General features: G+C 39.9%; 1 protein-coding gene across 3 annotated transcripts in view; it reads left to right on the top strand.

The window, feature by feature from the left end:
- The window catches only part of mta2.L (metastasis associated 1 family member 2 L homeolog), a 16,765-nt gene continuing 4,444 nt past the window's right edge, over positions 1-12,321 (top strand). For 2 of the 3 annotated variants that reach the window (XM_018256569.2, XM_018256570.2), the window contains exons 1-9: positions 1-157; positions 5,785-5,852; positions 5,943-6,036; positions 6,259-6,376; positions 10,720-10,783; positions 10,875-10,992; positions 11,113-11,215; positions 11,648-11,747; positions 11,827-12,015. In XM_018256569.2, the coding sequence (XP_018112058.1) occupies positions 130-157; positions 5,785-5,852; positions 5,943-6,036; positions 6,259-6,376; positions 10,720-10,783; positions 10,875-10,992; positions 11,113-11,215; positions 11,648-11,747; positions 11,827-12,015 (882 nt within the window). In that variant the 5' untranslated portion in view covers positions 1-129. 3 annotated transcript variants of the gene reach the window in all.

Raw genomic sequence — 12,321 nt, 5'->3', positions numbered from 1 at the left:
CGTCCCTCCCCCGGAAGACTTCTCTCTTCTTTATACCGGAAGTTCCCCCTCTTTCCCTTCCTCTTTCCCCCCCACGGGCACCGGAAACGCGCGCGGCTTCCCGAGTTATTGTGCGCGGGAGAGAGCAAGATGGCGGCTAATATGTACCGGGTGGGAGGTGAGAACTTCTAATTAAATGATTCTGATCACAAAGCATGTCTGTGCAGGTTTATATCGTGTGGGTAAAGCCACACTTTACGTGCAGACGGAGGAGAGTCTATCCCCATACAGTTTCTACATTCTCTTTAGAGAGTAGCGAGCACAGAATGCTTCATTAAAGCAAACGCGTTATGTTTATATGCAAAATGATGGAATATTTCATTCTGTCCTCTTTCTTTGCGTTGTGTTCAAAATAACAAAGTTGTGAGCTTTTGGTTTAATTATTAACATATTTGTATATTTACACACTTAGTTTTAGCATTTTAAAATAGTTCAGAAATATTTTACTATTTCAGTAATAAGACCTGTCCTGAACTGAACACTTATTTACCTCGTGCAACATCTTTTTTAGCCCAGCTTAGTGGTCTGGGGCATTTTGACTGCCATTGTAAATTATCCTATTTGTAATTTTGATCAGTGTTAACTGCCCTGCCTGACACATACAGAGTGGCAACAGGCCTGTGTGCAGAAATGCTCGTGTGTCTGTCTGTCACTGCTCCGTATATGTAAGACCGGGGGACTGCTCCGTGTATGTAAGACCAGGGGGGGGCTGCTCCGTGTATGTAAGACCAGGGGGGGCTGCTCCGTGTATGTAAGACCAGGGGGGGCTGCTCCATGTATGTAAGACCAGGGGGGGGGCTGCTCCGTGTATGTAAGACCAGGGGGGGCTGCTCCGTGTATGTATGACCAGGGGGGGCTGCTCCGTGTATGTAAGACCAGGGGGAGGCTGCTCCGTGTATGTAAGACCTGGGGGAGGCTGCTCCGTGTATGTAAGACCGGGGGGGCTGCTCCGTGTATGTAAGACCGGAGGGGGGGCTGCTCAGTGTATGTAAGACCGGAGGGGGGGCTGCTCAGTGTATGTAAGACCGGGGGGGGGGCTGCTCAGTGTATGTAAGACCGGGGGGGCTGCTCAGTGTATGTAAGACCGGGGGGGGCTGCTCAGTGTATGTAAGACCGGGGGGGCTGCTCAGTGTATGTAAGACCGGGGGGGGCTGCTCAGTGTATGTGTAAGACCGGTGGGGCTGCTCCGTGTATGTAAGACCGGGGGGGCTGCTCCATATATATATATATATATATATATATATATATATATATATATATATATATATATATATATATATATATATATATATATGTTTGTGTGTATGTATGTATGTATGTATGACGGGGCACTGCTCCGAATGTGTATGTAAGACGGGGCACTGCTCCGTATGTTTATTTGTGGTGGTACTGCACATAGATGTGTTTTAAACCCTTGACAGACAAGTAGTTGAATTTTGACCACTTCTGTTGTCTATCACAGATCCCTTGCAGTCATAATACCTCTGTTCTATGGGCCTAAATGTGCATTATGGTCATAGCAAAACCTAACTCACTATTTCTTAGCCAGGGTCCCACTGGATTTTGGACTAAAACTCACTGGGCTTAGGCGTCCAATGGTGCCGCGGATCTAATTACCTTTGAAGGTAATTGGTTGCAGCAGGATTTTTTTAGAGGCTTCATGGCAAAGGGGGGTGAATACATATACACATGCCAATTTTCAGTTTTTTTATTTTTTATAAAAAAAATTTATATTATTTTCTCATTTCACTTCACCAATTTAGAGTATTTTGTGCAGATCCATCACAAAATAAGGTTAAGAAAGATTTAAATTACAGATAGGAATGTAACAAAATAGATAAACAAAGGGGGTGAATACTTTTGCAAGGCATTGTATGTCGTCACTTTAAAAATAAAGGATAATAATAGCAAAGTCATACTGGATTCATAGAAAGGAGTCTGGTTAAACACCTCAAGTGTTTATTGCGGAGTGCAGTGCAACTTTCTGGGCAGACCCCTTTGTTAAGCAAACAGAACATACAAAGTAGTGCATATAAATAGACGAGCAATAGTTATATTTTGAGTCAGTCCCTAAGCTCAGTTAGTGACAGCAGCAAAGAACATGTGCAAGGAATCAGCAGAAAAGAAGATGAGGAGCTACTGGGGCATCTTTGGAGACACAGATTTTTACTGCTAAAGGGCTGTATTTTCCTGGGGCTGGTACAGAAGCCTAAAACATAACGTACAACATTTCTAGCTATTGAGAGTATCTCCCTCATGAATCTTTAATTTCACCATTTGGTGGATAAGCCTTGATATGTTTAATTGGACCATTGCTTGTCTATTTATATGCACTACTTTGTATGCTCTAATATGTCCCAGGTGTCATGGCCTTGGGGGTTTCATGACAATAAATGACTTTTCCTGTTCAGTTGGCCAGAGATTTAAAGTCAGCCCGAATGCTTTAAAGGTTCAGCTTCAGTTTGGCTCCTTTATTTAATTAAAAGTCTTAGGTGTGCCCACACCTAGTAACCCATAGCAACCGATCAGATGTTTGTTTTCCACTGACCAGTTAATGCTACCTGCTGGTAAGTTGATATGGGTTACTAGATGTGAGCAAACGTACAACTTTACCCTCCTAAGTATTACACCGAATCTGAATACTGCAAAAATGCTAGAATTTGGTCAAATCCTGATACTGTTTTTTGTTTTTTTTTCCTTAATTGCAATGAAAGCTAGAATTTGATCTCTATGACTTAATAACAGAAAAAAATAACACATTGATTTGTATTTTCATCTTAAACTGACCATAATTATAATCTGCGGATTTGGTATAATCGACAAGTAAGCAGAGATTTATCCAATAAATGGACTAATGGAGATCAGGATGGGCCAGTGTTGGCTACATTCATGCGTTTTCCATGCATGCAGTCTTAACTAAAGTTACAGTCTAATAATTAGCCAACAGTTGAGGCAAGTTGCATATTGTAATGGGATGATCAAATAGTCCATGTATGCATTATGGGCTGTGAAATCTTTGCCTCTTAATACCTGTATTATTTGGGTTGGTTCCTGGAAAACTATAGGTTGTATAGGTATAAACCGTTCTGTGTGAGTGATGAGTACATACACTTGGGTTTACTGATGTTTGATAATGTTTGTGTAGGTCCCCTGCACTATTAGGTCCCATATAACTTCTTATTTAGCTTTGTGTGGAAACGAGACATGTTAGACTAACCTTGAGCCACAGACATAATAATCACTGCACTTAAAGCCGCAACAACAGCCTATATCTTATTACCAGGGTGTAAAAATATGAGCTGTGATTGGCTCCTATGTGGACTGGCAGCCTACAGGAGTCTTTGTTTGGCGGTACAGCTGTTTTTATGCAACCAAAACTTGCCTTCAAGCCTTTGAGAAATATCTAATGAGTTGCTGAGCAATGTGTTGCTTAAAAGCTACTTGTTGGGGATCTCTGACTTGCAACAGTTGAGGCCGATTATAATTGCAAAATGACTTGCAAATGATGTGCAAACATTTTGCATAGAGAGAGCATTAAGTGAAGGCCATTTATAAACTGCCTAGGCAAGAATGTTATCCCTGTTTATAAGAGAGATACATTTTTGGGGGGGGGGGGTACCTGTCTAGACTAATGTATGAATATCCTTTGACAAGCAGCACTGCGTGGTGTAAGATGATTGGTTAGCCTGTAAATAAGGATTATTATAAAAAGTTTGTGCCTAAAAAACCTGTACAGGAATGGGATCTGGTTTTTACGGAAACCCATTATTAATTAATGTTTACATGATTTTCTAGTAGACTTAAGGTATGTAGATCCAAATTACAGAAAGATCCGTTATCCAGAAAACCCCAGGTCCCGAGCATTCCGGATAACCGGTCCCATACCTGTATAATGCTTTGGTAAAGTGGTTTCTCTCACACAGTATAACTGCTGTCATGCTTTATCATGGAAATTCAAGTTAAATTTATTGTTTTGTCAGGGGAGGGACTTTACTGAGATCCTTAAATGTGAACAAGAGATGAAAGTGTTCTCCAGATCTTTATATGGACATAAAGTCTGATTCCATGAAGTGGAGCAAGTGAATGTCACTGAATTTCAAACTGGTTCTTGGATACAGTAAATTCCTGCTTTCTTGGAGTGCATTGCATTTAGAGAGTACTTTAATTTTACCAACAGTTTCCAGAGTGGTGTGAACAGACGCAATGCAATGAATGTGTTAAGTCACTGTACCTTGCAAAAGGAGTATGATAAATAGATCATATTGTATGGCTTGCAAGCCCATTTCCTGCACGTTAGCACAAATGCAGTAACCTATAGCAACCAGCTTTCATTAGTTTACTGCAGCCTGAGCCCTGAAGGCAAACTATGAGTTAATGCCCTGGGATAGATTTGAAAACATGGCTGTCACACTGGTCCTCTGGCTGCTTGTTTGTGGCAGATTTTTTTTTTTCTGAAAAGTTTTTACCTTGGTTTGATTTGTTTTCGGAGGAATGGATATTGCCAATTAGAACGGGGAAGTTTAAAATAGAACTAGAAATTCTGTATTTTGTATACTAAACATGAACTTACTGCACCACAAGCCTAATTAAACAAATGATTTATGCTTTCAAAGTTGGCCACAGGGGGTCACCATCTTGTAAATTTGTTAAACATCTTTGCAAGACCAAGACTGTGCACATGCTCAGTGTGGTCTGGGCTACTTAGGGATCATCATAAATTATCAAAACAGCACAAGTCCAATAATATCTGTCAGAAGCCGCTATAGCAAGACTGATTAATAATCAGAATAGGCAGACTGCACTGGGTCCTGTGTTGTCATGTTTCCCTGCAGAGCAGTTAGGGACTGTCTGACAATGCGCGCATCCCCTGCCCGCTGGTGATTTTAATCTATGTTCAATAAAGCATTTATAGTTTTAAAATCCGGTGGAGTCTGTCTTTGAATCTTGTGAGTTGCTGTTTGCTGCGGCCAGAGCGGTTTCTAAGGACACACCGGCATGCAGATTCCCCGCCTGTGGGCTCATTCCGCCGGTTTGAAACTGCTCCTGTGAACTCCCTACTGACAATTCCTATCTACAGCAGTAAATGAAGGGAGAATTTCACTGCAAACAGTCAGGTTTCTTATAAAAACGGTACACATTTTTTAAATTAAAGTAAGTTGGTTTCTTTTTCATTTAAGAAAGTAAAAATTAGATTTTATTTTATTTATTTTTTTGTCTTTACGTGCCCTTTAAGCATTGTTTCTTAAAATCAAACCTGGGATATCTTATGTCAGTCCTCAGATCTGCAAATAAAACTATCATAAACCTAGCAGATAAAGAACACACCATGGTGGGGGTGTATCTAGAGATGAGCAGTTAGGCACACAAATTAACTAGAATCCCTAATGGACCCACTTTGCGTGTTTTTTTTTTTTTTTTTAAATATATTCCTGCTCTCGACAGGCAAGTCACTGTCATCTCATGTCATAAGTCTGGTGTTTGGGATGCAGTGAAATCAGGTTTCGTGATAGTTACCCTTTAAGGATGAGATCAGATGGGCAAAATATAATTGGTGATGTAGGCAGTATGCCTATCTTGGCCACTGTCTTGGCTAGTGCATTATACAACTTTCTGTTCATCTCTGGGTGGTTCTCCTAGTCACCTGACACATTTACGTTCTTCAGACACAGAAACTGGTCATAATGTGAATGCACACAGAACATAGCTTGTGTTTATGAGCTCTATGTCTTATGTTTTTCTTTTTAGATTATGTCTATTTTGAGAATTCTTCCAGTAATCCATATCTCATCAGACGAATAGAGGAACTTAACAAGGTAACGACACCTGTAAATCTGTTTGTAGAGGGGTGGGACATAACCTGCAGTATAACAATAAATTCTCTGCCCTTTTTAATTTTTCTGCAGACGGCAAATGGTAACGTAGAAGCGAAGGTTGTATGTTTATTCCGCCGCAGGGACATATCCAGCAGTCTGAACAGCCTCGCTGACAGTAACGCACGTGAGTATCACTCGAGCACAGTCAATGGGAAATATATACGAGACCTATATCATTGTACCTCTATAGGAGGGGGCTACTCACGTATGGTAGAACTGGGGGGCGAAGAGATTGTGGAGGCTTTGGTTTATCCAGAATTCAGCATCTGTTGTCAGTGACTGTTTATGTACCTTTCTTGCTTTAAATACTAATGTCTCTGACGTTATTTGCCTCATCTCTTTACAGGAGAGTTTGAAGATGAATCAAAGCAGCCAGCTGTTGGAGAGACCCATAGACACCAGTTAAAACATAGGGAGCTTTTTTTATCCCGTCAGTTTGAATCACTGCCAGCAACACATATCAGGTATATACACATGCCTAAAAGCCTGTGTCACCAGTACACTCACTGCAGGAAGCTTGTTTATCAAGTAAAGTTGTTGCTGTTTTTCTCTTTCTCCTTTATAATAATAAAAAGATTATTGAAATCTAAATATTAGGAATGTTTGCTGTATAGCCAGTATTTAGCTCAGTCTCATTTGGACAGGTTGTGTATGGATTAGATAATAGGCCCGCTCGCACGCCCTGGCCTTCAATTCTGGATGCCTGGTGCTCGGTCTTGGAGGGATCGGCACCCTCCCAATTAATCACATCGAAAAATACACTGGCACCTGCTGCAAATTCAAGCAGGGAGGACCCCTTGCGTGTTTATTCACTGGAATACAACGTTTCAGGGCTATACCCCTTTGTCATGCTTGACATATTTTTCTAGGTTGTGTATGGAGCCTTGGCTTCAATGGTGGTGTTTTCACTGCTCACTCAACTTAAAGGAACAGTAACATCAAAAAATAAGTGTTTAAAAGTAATGAAAATATAATGCAGTGTTACCCTGCACTGGTAAAACTGATGTTTGCTTCAGAAACACTAATATAGTTTATATAAATAAACTGCTGTGTATCAACGGGGGCAGCCATTCAAAGGAGAAAAGGCTCAAGTTACACAACAGATAGCAGATAAGCTCTGTCTGTCTAATGGTGTTATCTATTATCCACTATTTAACCTGTGCCATATAGCCATTTTTCAATTTCCGCCATTGCTCCACAGCAGCTTGTTTATATGAACTAAAGTAGCGTTTCTGAAGCAAACAGATCAGTTTTACCAGTGCAGGGCAACAGTACACGATATTCTCTTTACTTTAAAACACTTAAATTTTTTGGTGATACTGTTCCTTTAAAGGGATGCTGTCATGGGAAAACATGTTTTTTTTTTTTTTTTTTTTTCAAAACACATCAGTTAATAGTGCTGCTCCAGTAGAATTCTGCACTGAAATCCATTTCTCAAAAGAGCAAAGATTGGATGGGGTCTGAGTGGGCATTGGAACCCTTCAAAGATTCAATTTTGAAATCTGACATGGGACTTCAGCATTACTGCTAAACTGCTAGTTGGAGTGATATCACCCCCTCCCTTTTCCCCCCCAGCAGCCTAACAAAAGAACAATGGGAAGGTAACCAGATAACAGCTCCAGACAGTAGTTCCATCCTAAAGTGCAGGCACAAGTCACATGTCTGGGGCAGCTGGGAATGACAATATGACTAGACCCATGTCAGATTTCAAAATTGAATATAAAAAAATCTGTTTGCTCTTTTGAGAATTGGATTTCAGTGCATAATTCTGCTGGAGCAGCACTATTAACTGATGCGTTTTGAAAAAAAACATGTTTTCCCATGAGAGTATCCCTTTAAAGTGATAGTGACACTTAGTTTTGTGATTAGATCTCTACTTTGATGGCAGTAATAACTATTAAAGGGTTTGTTCACCTTCCAAACACTTTTTTTCAGTTTAGTTGTTTTCAGATAGTTCCCCAGAAATAAAGACTTTTTTCAATTACTTTCCATTATTTGTTTTTTTACTGTTTTTCCAAAATCTAAAATTAAAAGTTGAATGTTCTGTCTCTGGTGTTTCAGTCTGGCAGCTCAATTTTGCAACATTTAGTTGATACATTTCTCAGCAGCATCTCTGGAATATTAGCAACTATTGTATCAATTCTAACAGCTGCCTGTAATGAAACCCAGAGATTCTGCTCAGCAGGGACAAAGATAAGAAATGTATCAACTTAATGTATCTATTTAGAACAGTTAACAGGATTTGCGACCCCCCCCCCCCCCAGAGCTGCTTTAGAGGGTGGAAAATGCCATTTCTACACTTTAATATAAGGCAATCGGTGACACATAGAAAATAGAAAGTAATTGGGAAAAAGTCGTTATTTGTGGTGATCTATCTGAAAATTGTTGGAAGGTGAACAATCCCTTTAATCACAAAATTAATGATGTAAATTTACAAGAAACACTCCACTTCCTCATATGGAGAAGGATACTACTTCCTGTAGGGGGCAAGTACTGCTGCTTTCAGTCTCTCTTATCTCACACCCACTCCTGCAAAAAATAAAAGCCTCCTCTGTCTGAAATTCTCCTCTCCCGCACTGCTCAGGTTTGGTTTTTTTCAGATGGTGTTTTTGGCTCATTCCCTCTTATTAGGTTATATATGCATGTCCCTTTCCTGCCTGCTTGACTTTTCCTGCATTAAGGATCTACTTCTGCTTTGGGGCTTAAGTAGGGTTGCCACCTGGCCGGTATTTTGCCCAGCCGGTAAATATTATGGCTGATCCCAACTTATTAATAGGGAAAAAAGATACATTTATAGGAAGGCCAGTATTTTTTTCCAGAAAAGGTGGCAACCCTAGGCTTAAGCGGTTAATCTTGCAAGCAGCCCTTGCACAGATCATTCTGTTTGTACAGGAAATGCAGGCAATGGCCATACATAATCAAGTGAGGCAGAATAAGTTAAAGGCACCATTAAAAAAATGAGCAGCACAGAGAGGTGCAGAAGAGGGGTTGTGCAGTGCAGTGGAGGATTGTTATTGTATATATCTGAACATGAAACTAAGCAAAGCACTAGCACTGTTATAAGGAGTCTGTAAATCCTGACGCTGTGTAGTATAAGCGGCCAACACCATTTAACTATGCCAGATTCTTCTTGGCAGTCCAGCATTTAACTTGCGACCCTGCATCTCTGATTGACAAGTCCCAAGAGACCATAAGAACGTGTCTTGAGTCAGACACTCTTTTAAAGGAGACGTGACCTATGTCCAATTTGCATAGAAAGAGGTCACATTGAGGAAAATGGTCTAAAGGACATATAGGCATATTTTCTTTTGAAAAATATGTTTAGGTTATGGGTGGGGGTTGAACAATGTATAGATCAAAAAAGAAAAATATATCTGTGAAAAGTAACAAATTAATTTGTTTATAATTAATAAAGGCACGTTGCTAATGGTAATGACGTCTGCTGACACCAACAGTGTGGTTTGCCTTTATAGCAAGCTTTACCTTTATATTCAATTCTCCAGAGCCAGTGTTCTAATTGAGGGAAGCAGTGCTATTTTTGGTAGAAACTGCTCCTAGTTAGCGCCGTGCCACCCACACCAGGAGGGAGCAACAGGTTCAGGCAGCCATGTTGTGACTAAACGTGAGAATAATGAGGAGTCTCCCAGCTCACTCATGAGCATTTGTGGCTAAGAACCAAGGAGGAATCTGGGAGCTCCCTCCTGGTTACTAAGAGTATTTTATGACTAAAATAGTCCATGTATGTGATCTGTTTTCCAGAAAGCTCCGAATCCTGGAAAGGCCATCTCCCATAGACTCTTATTTTATTCAAAAATCCAAATTTTTAAAAATGATTTCTTTTTTCTCTGTAATAATAAAACCGTACCTTGTACTTGATCCAAACGAAGATATAATTAATCCTTTTTGGAAGAAAAAACAGCCTATTTGATTTATTTAATGTTATAATCGTTTTCTAGTAGACTTAAGCTATGAAGATCAAAATTACAGAAAGATCCTTCATCCAGAAAACCCCAGGTCCAGAGCATTCTGGATAACAGGTCCCATACCTGTATTGTTTGCCCCAACTAAAGTTAGGGCTGCCCCGGTGGGGGAACCATTTTGGTATATGTGCCCTTAAAAAAAAAAAAAAAAATAAAGCAGTTTTCAGGTGGATATCACCTTTACAATTTGAATTCCTCTATGTAATAAAATATTGTTAGAAAATAGTATTATCACAGGTGTAATACATATAAGCCCCAACGTATTCTGTAGAGCTGTACAAAAAACTGTTATCCAGAATGGGGTTTTTCGGATAATGGATCTTTCCGTAATTTGCATCTTGATAACTTGTCTACTAGAAAATCAGGTAAACATTAATTAAGCCCAATAGGCTGTTTTTTTTTTCTTCCAATAAGGATGAATTATATCTTAGTTTGGATCAAGTACAAGCTACGGTTTTATTATTACAGAGAAAAAGGAAATTGACTTTAAAAATATGGATTATTTGAATAAAATAATCTATGGGAGACTGCCGTTCCCTAATTCAGAACTTTCTGGATAAGGGTTTCCGGTTAATGGTTGCCATAGTGTTACATATGTATCTTTGATCCCCTGTATTGGCCTGTAAATACATTTTCTTGCAGACACTAGGAAGGTATGAGGTGCCCCATAGGGGCAGTTAAATAAATACTGGGTTATGTTTCAGGTGTTTATTAAAGGTCAGTCTATGTCTGCAGTGTTATGCGAGTGTGGCGTTTTAATTGCGCCCGCCATGGATATTCCATGAACAGATTATTAAATACTTTGTTTCCATCTGGTTGTGATGCAGAGGGAAATGTAGCGTGACTCTCTTGAATGAAACAGACATCCTGGGCCAATATTCGGAGAAGGAGGTATTTGTCTTTTGATATTCCTTTTTCTTTTCCCCAAAGGTTTTTTTTGTAACATTTCCAAAAAAAAACTCCTTTGCTTCCTGTCCCATAGGATTGTTTCTTCTATTCACTGGTGTTTGATCCAGTTCAGAAGACTCTACTGGCTGATCAGGGGGAGATCCGTGTTGGTTCCAAATATCAAGCTGAGATTCCTGATCAGCTGGCGGAGGGTAAGCAGCCATTGGATGCTGTTTGTTTTCAGTTGAACACACAAAATCACACACACTCTCTCTCCCTCTCCCCCCAAACCAATATGTATTGTGTTTCTCATGCCGCCTTTCTCATACTAGGAGAATCCGATAACAGAAACCAGCAGAAAATGGAGATCAAAGTTTGGGATCCAGAGAATCCCTTGACTGACCGACAGATTGACCAATTTCTAGTGGTAGCAAGGTAAATAATATGATACATACTATATATATATATATATATATATATATATATATATATATATATATATATATAATAGGCTGCCAACCTTTACAGAAAGGCCTTTGCCTGTAAATTTGGGAATTTAGAGCAGTGGGAATTTAGATCAGTGAGCACGGACATTTCTGCAGTTGCACAAGTGATGTTTTCGTGCCTTTTTTTTTTTTTTTAAAGGGTAAAAAATCCCAAGTGAGAAAAGACATTCTCACTTGGCAATGTCACCAAACAAATTGATCTTTCCCTGATTGGCCTACTCTGAAATGGGCAATATTGGGCTGATCTGATGGTCCCCATACAAATGCCAATAAGCCATGTAAATTTCACATTGGCCGAAATGGCCGTTATGGACAATGTATTTTCTGTTGATTATAACAGACATTTTTTCACATTCTGTAGGGCTGTTGGGACCTTTGCAAGAGCTTTAGATTGCAGCAGTTCAATCAGACAGCCAAGTTTACACATGAGCGCTGCGGCAGCATCTCGCGACATCACACTGGTAAGTTGTGATTTTTCATTTTTATATCCCCTTAATAACTTTATTCTATGTAAATCTCTAATACATATTTTTGTTTTAGTTTCATGCCATGGATACACTACAGAGGAATGGGTACGACCTTGCCCGTGCAATGTCCACGCTGGTTCCTCAAGGGGGGCCCGTACTCTGCAGGGATGAAATGGAAGAATGGTCGGCATCAGAGGCGATGCTTTTTGAGGAGGCGCTGGAGAAATACGGCAAGGACTTCAATGACATCCGACAAGATTTTGTGCGTCAGGTTCTTTATTACATAAACTGGTGAATTGGCCAATGGTTTATAGCAGGGGTCCCCAACCTTTTTTAACCGTGAGCCACATTCAAATGTAAAAAGAGTTGGGGAGCAACACAAAGTCCCTTCAGGTGCCAAATAAGGACTGAGCAAAATCCAAGGGGTTGGTGAGCAACATGTTACTCGTGAGCTACTGGTTGGGGATCACTGGTTTATTGGGATACTTATATATGATTTTGGAAGAGTTTGTCACAGTGTCCATATTATTCTCAGATATACTAAAACACGGCATATATTTCTTAAAGG

The sequence above is a fragment of the Xenopus laevis genome, chromosome 4L, assembly GCF_017654675.1.
Source record: "Xenopus laevis strain J_2021 chromosome 4L, Xenopus_laevis_v10.1, whole genome shotgun sequence".
Classification (NCBI taxonomy): domain Eukaryota; kingdom Metazoa; phylum Chordata; class Amphibia; order Anura; family Pipidae; genus Xenopus; species Xenopus laevis.
Note: the sequence above shows the minus strand (reverse complement) of the source record. Positions and strands in the feature narration are given on the sequence as shown.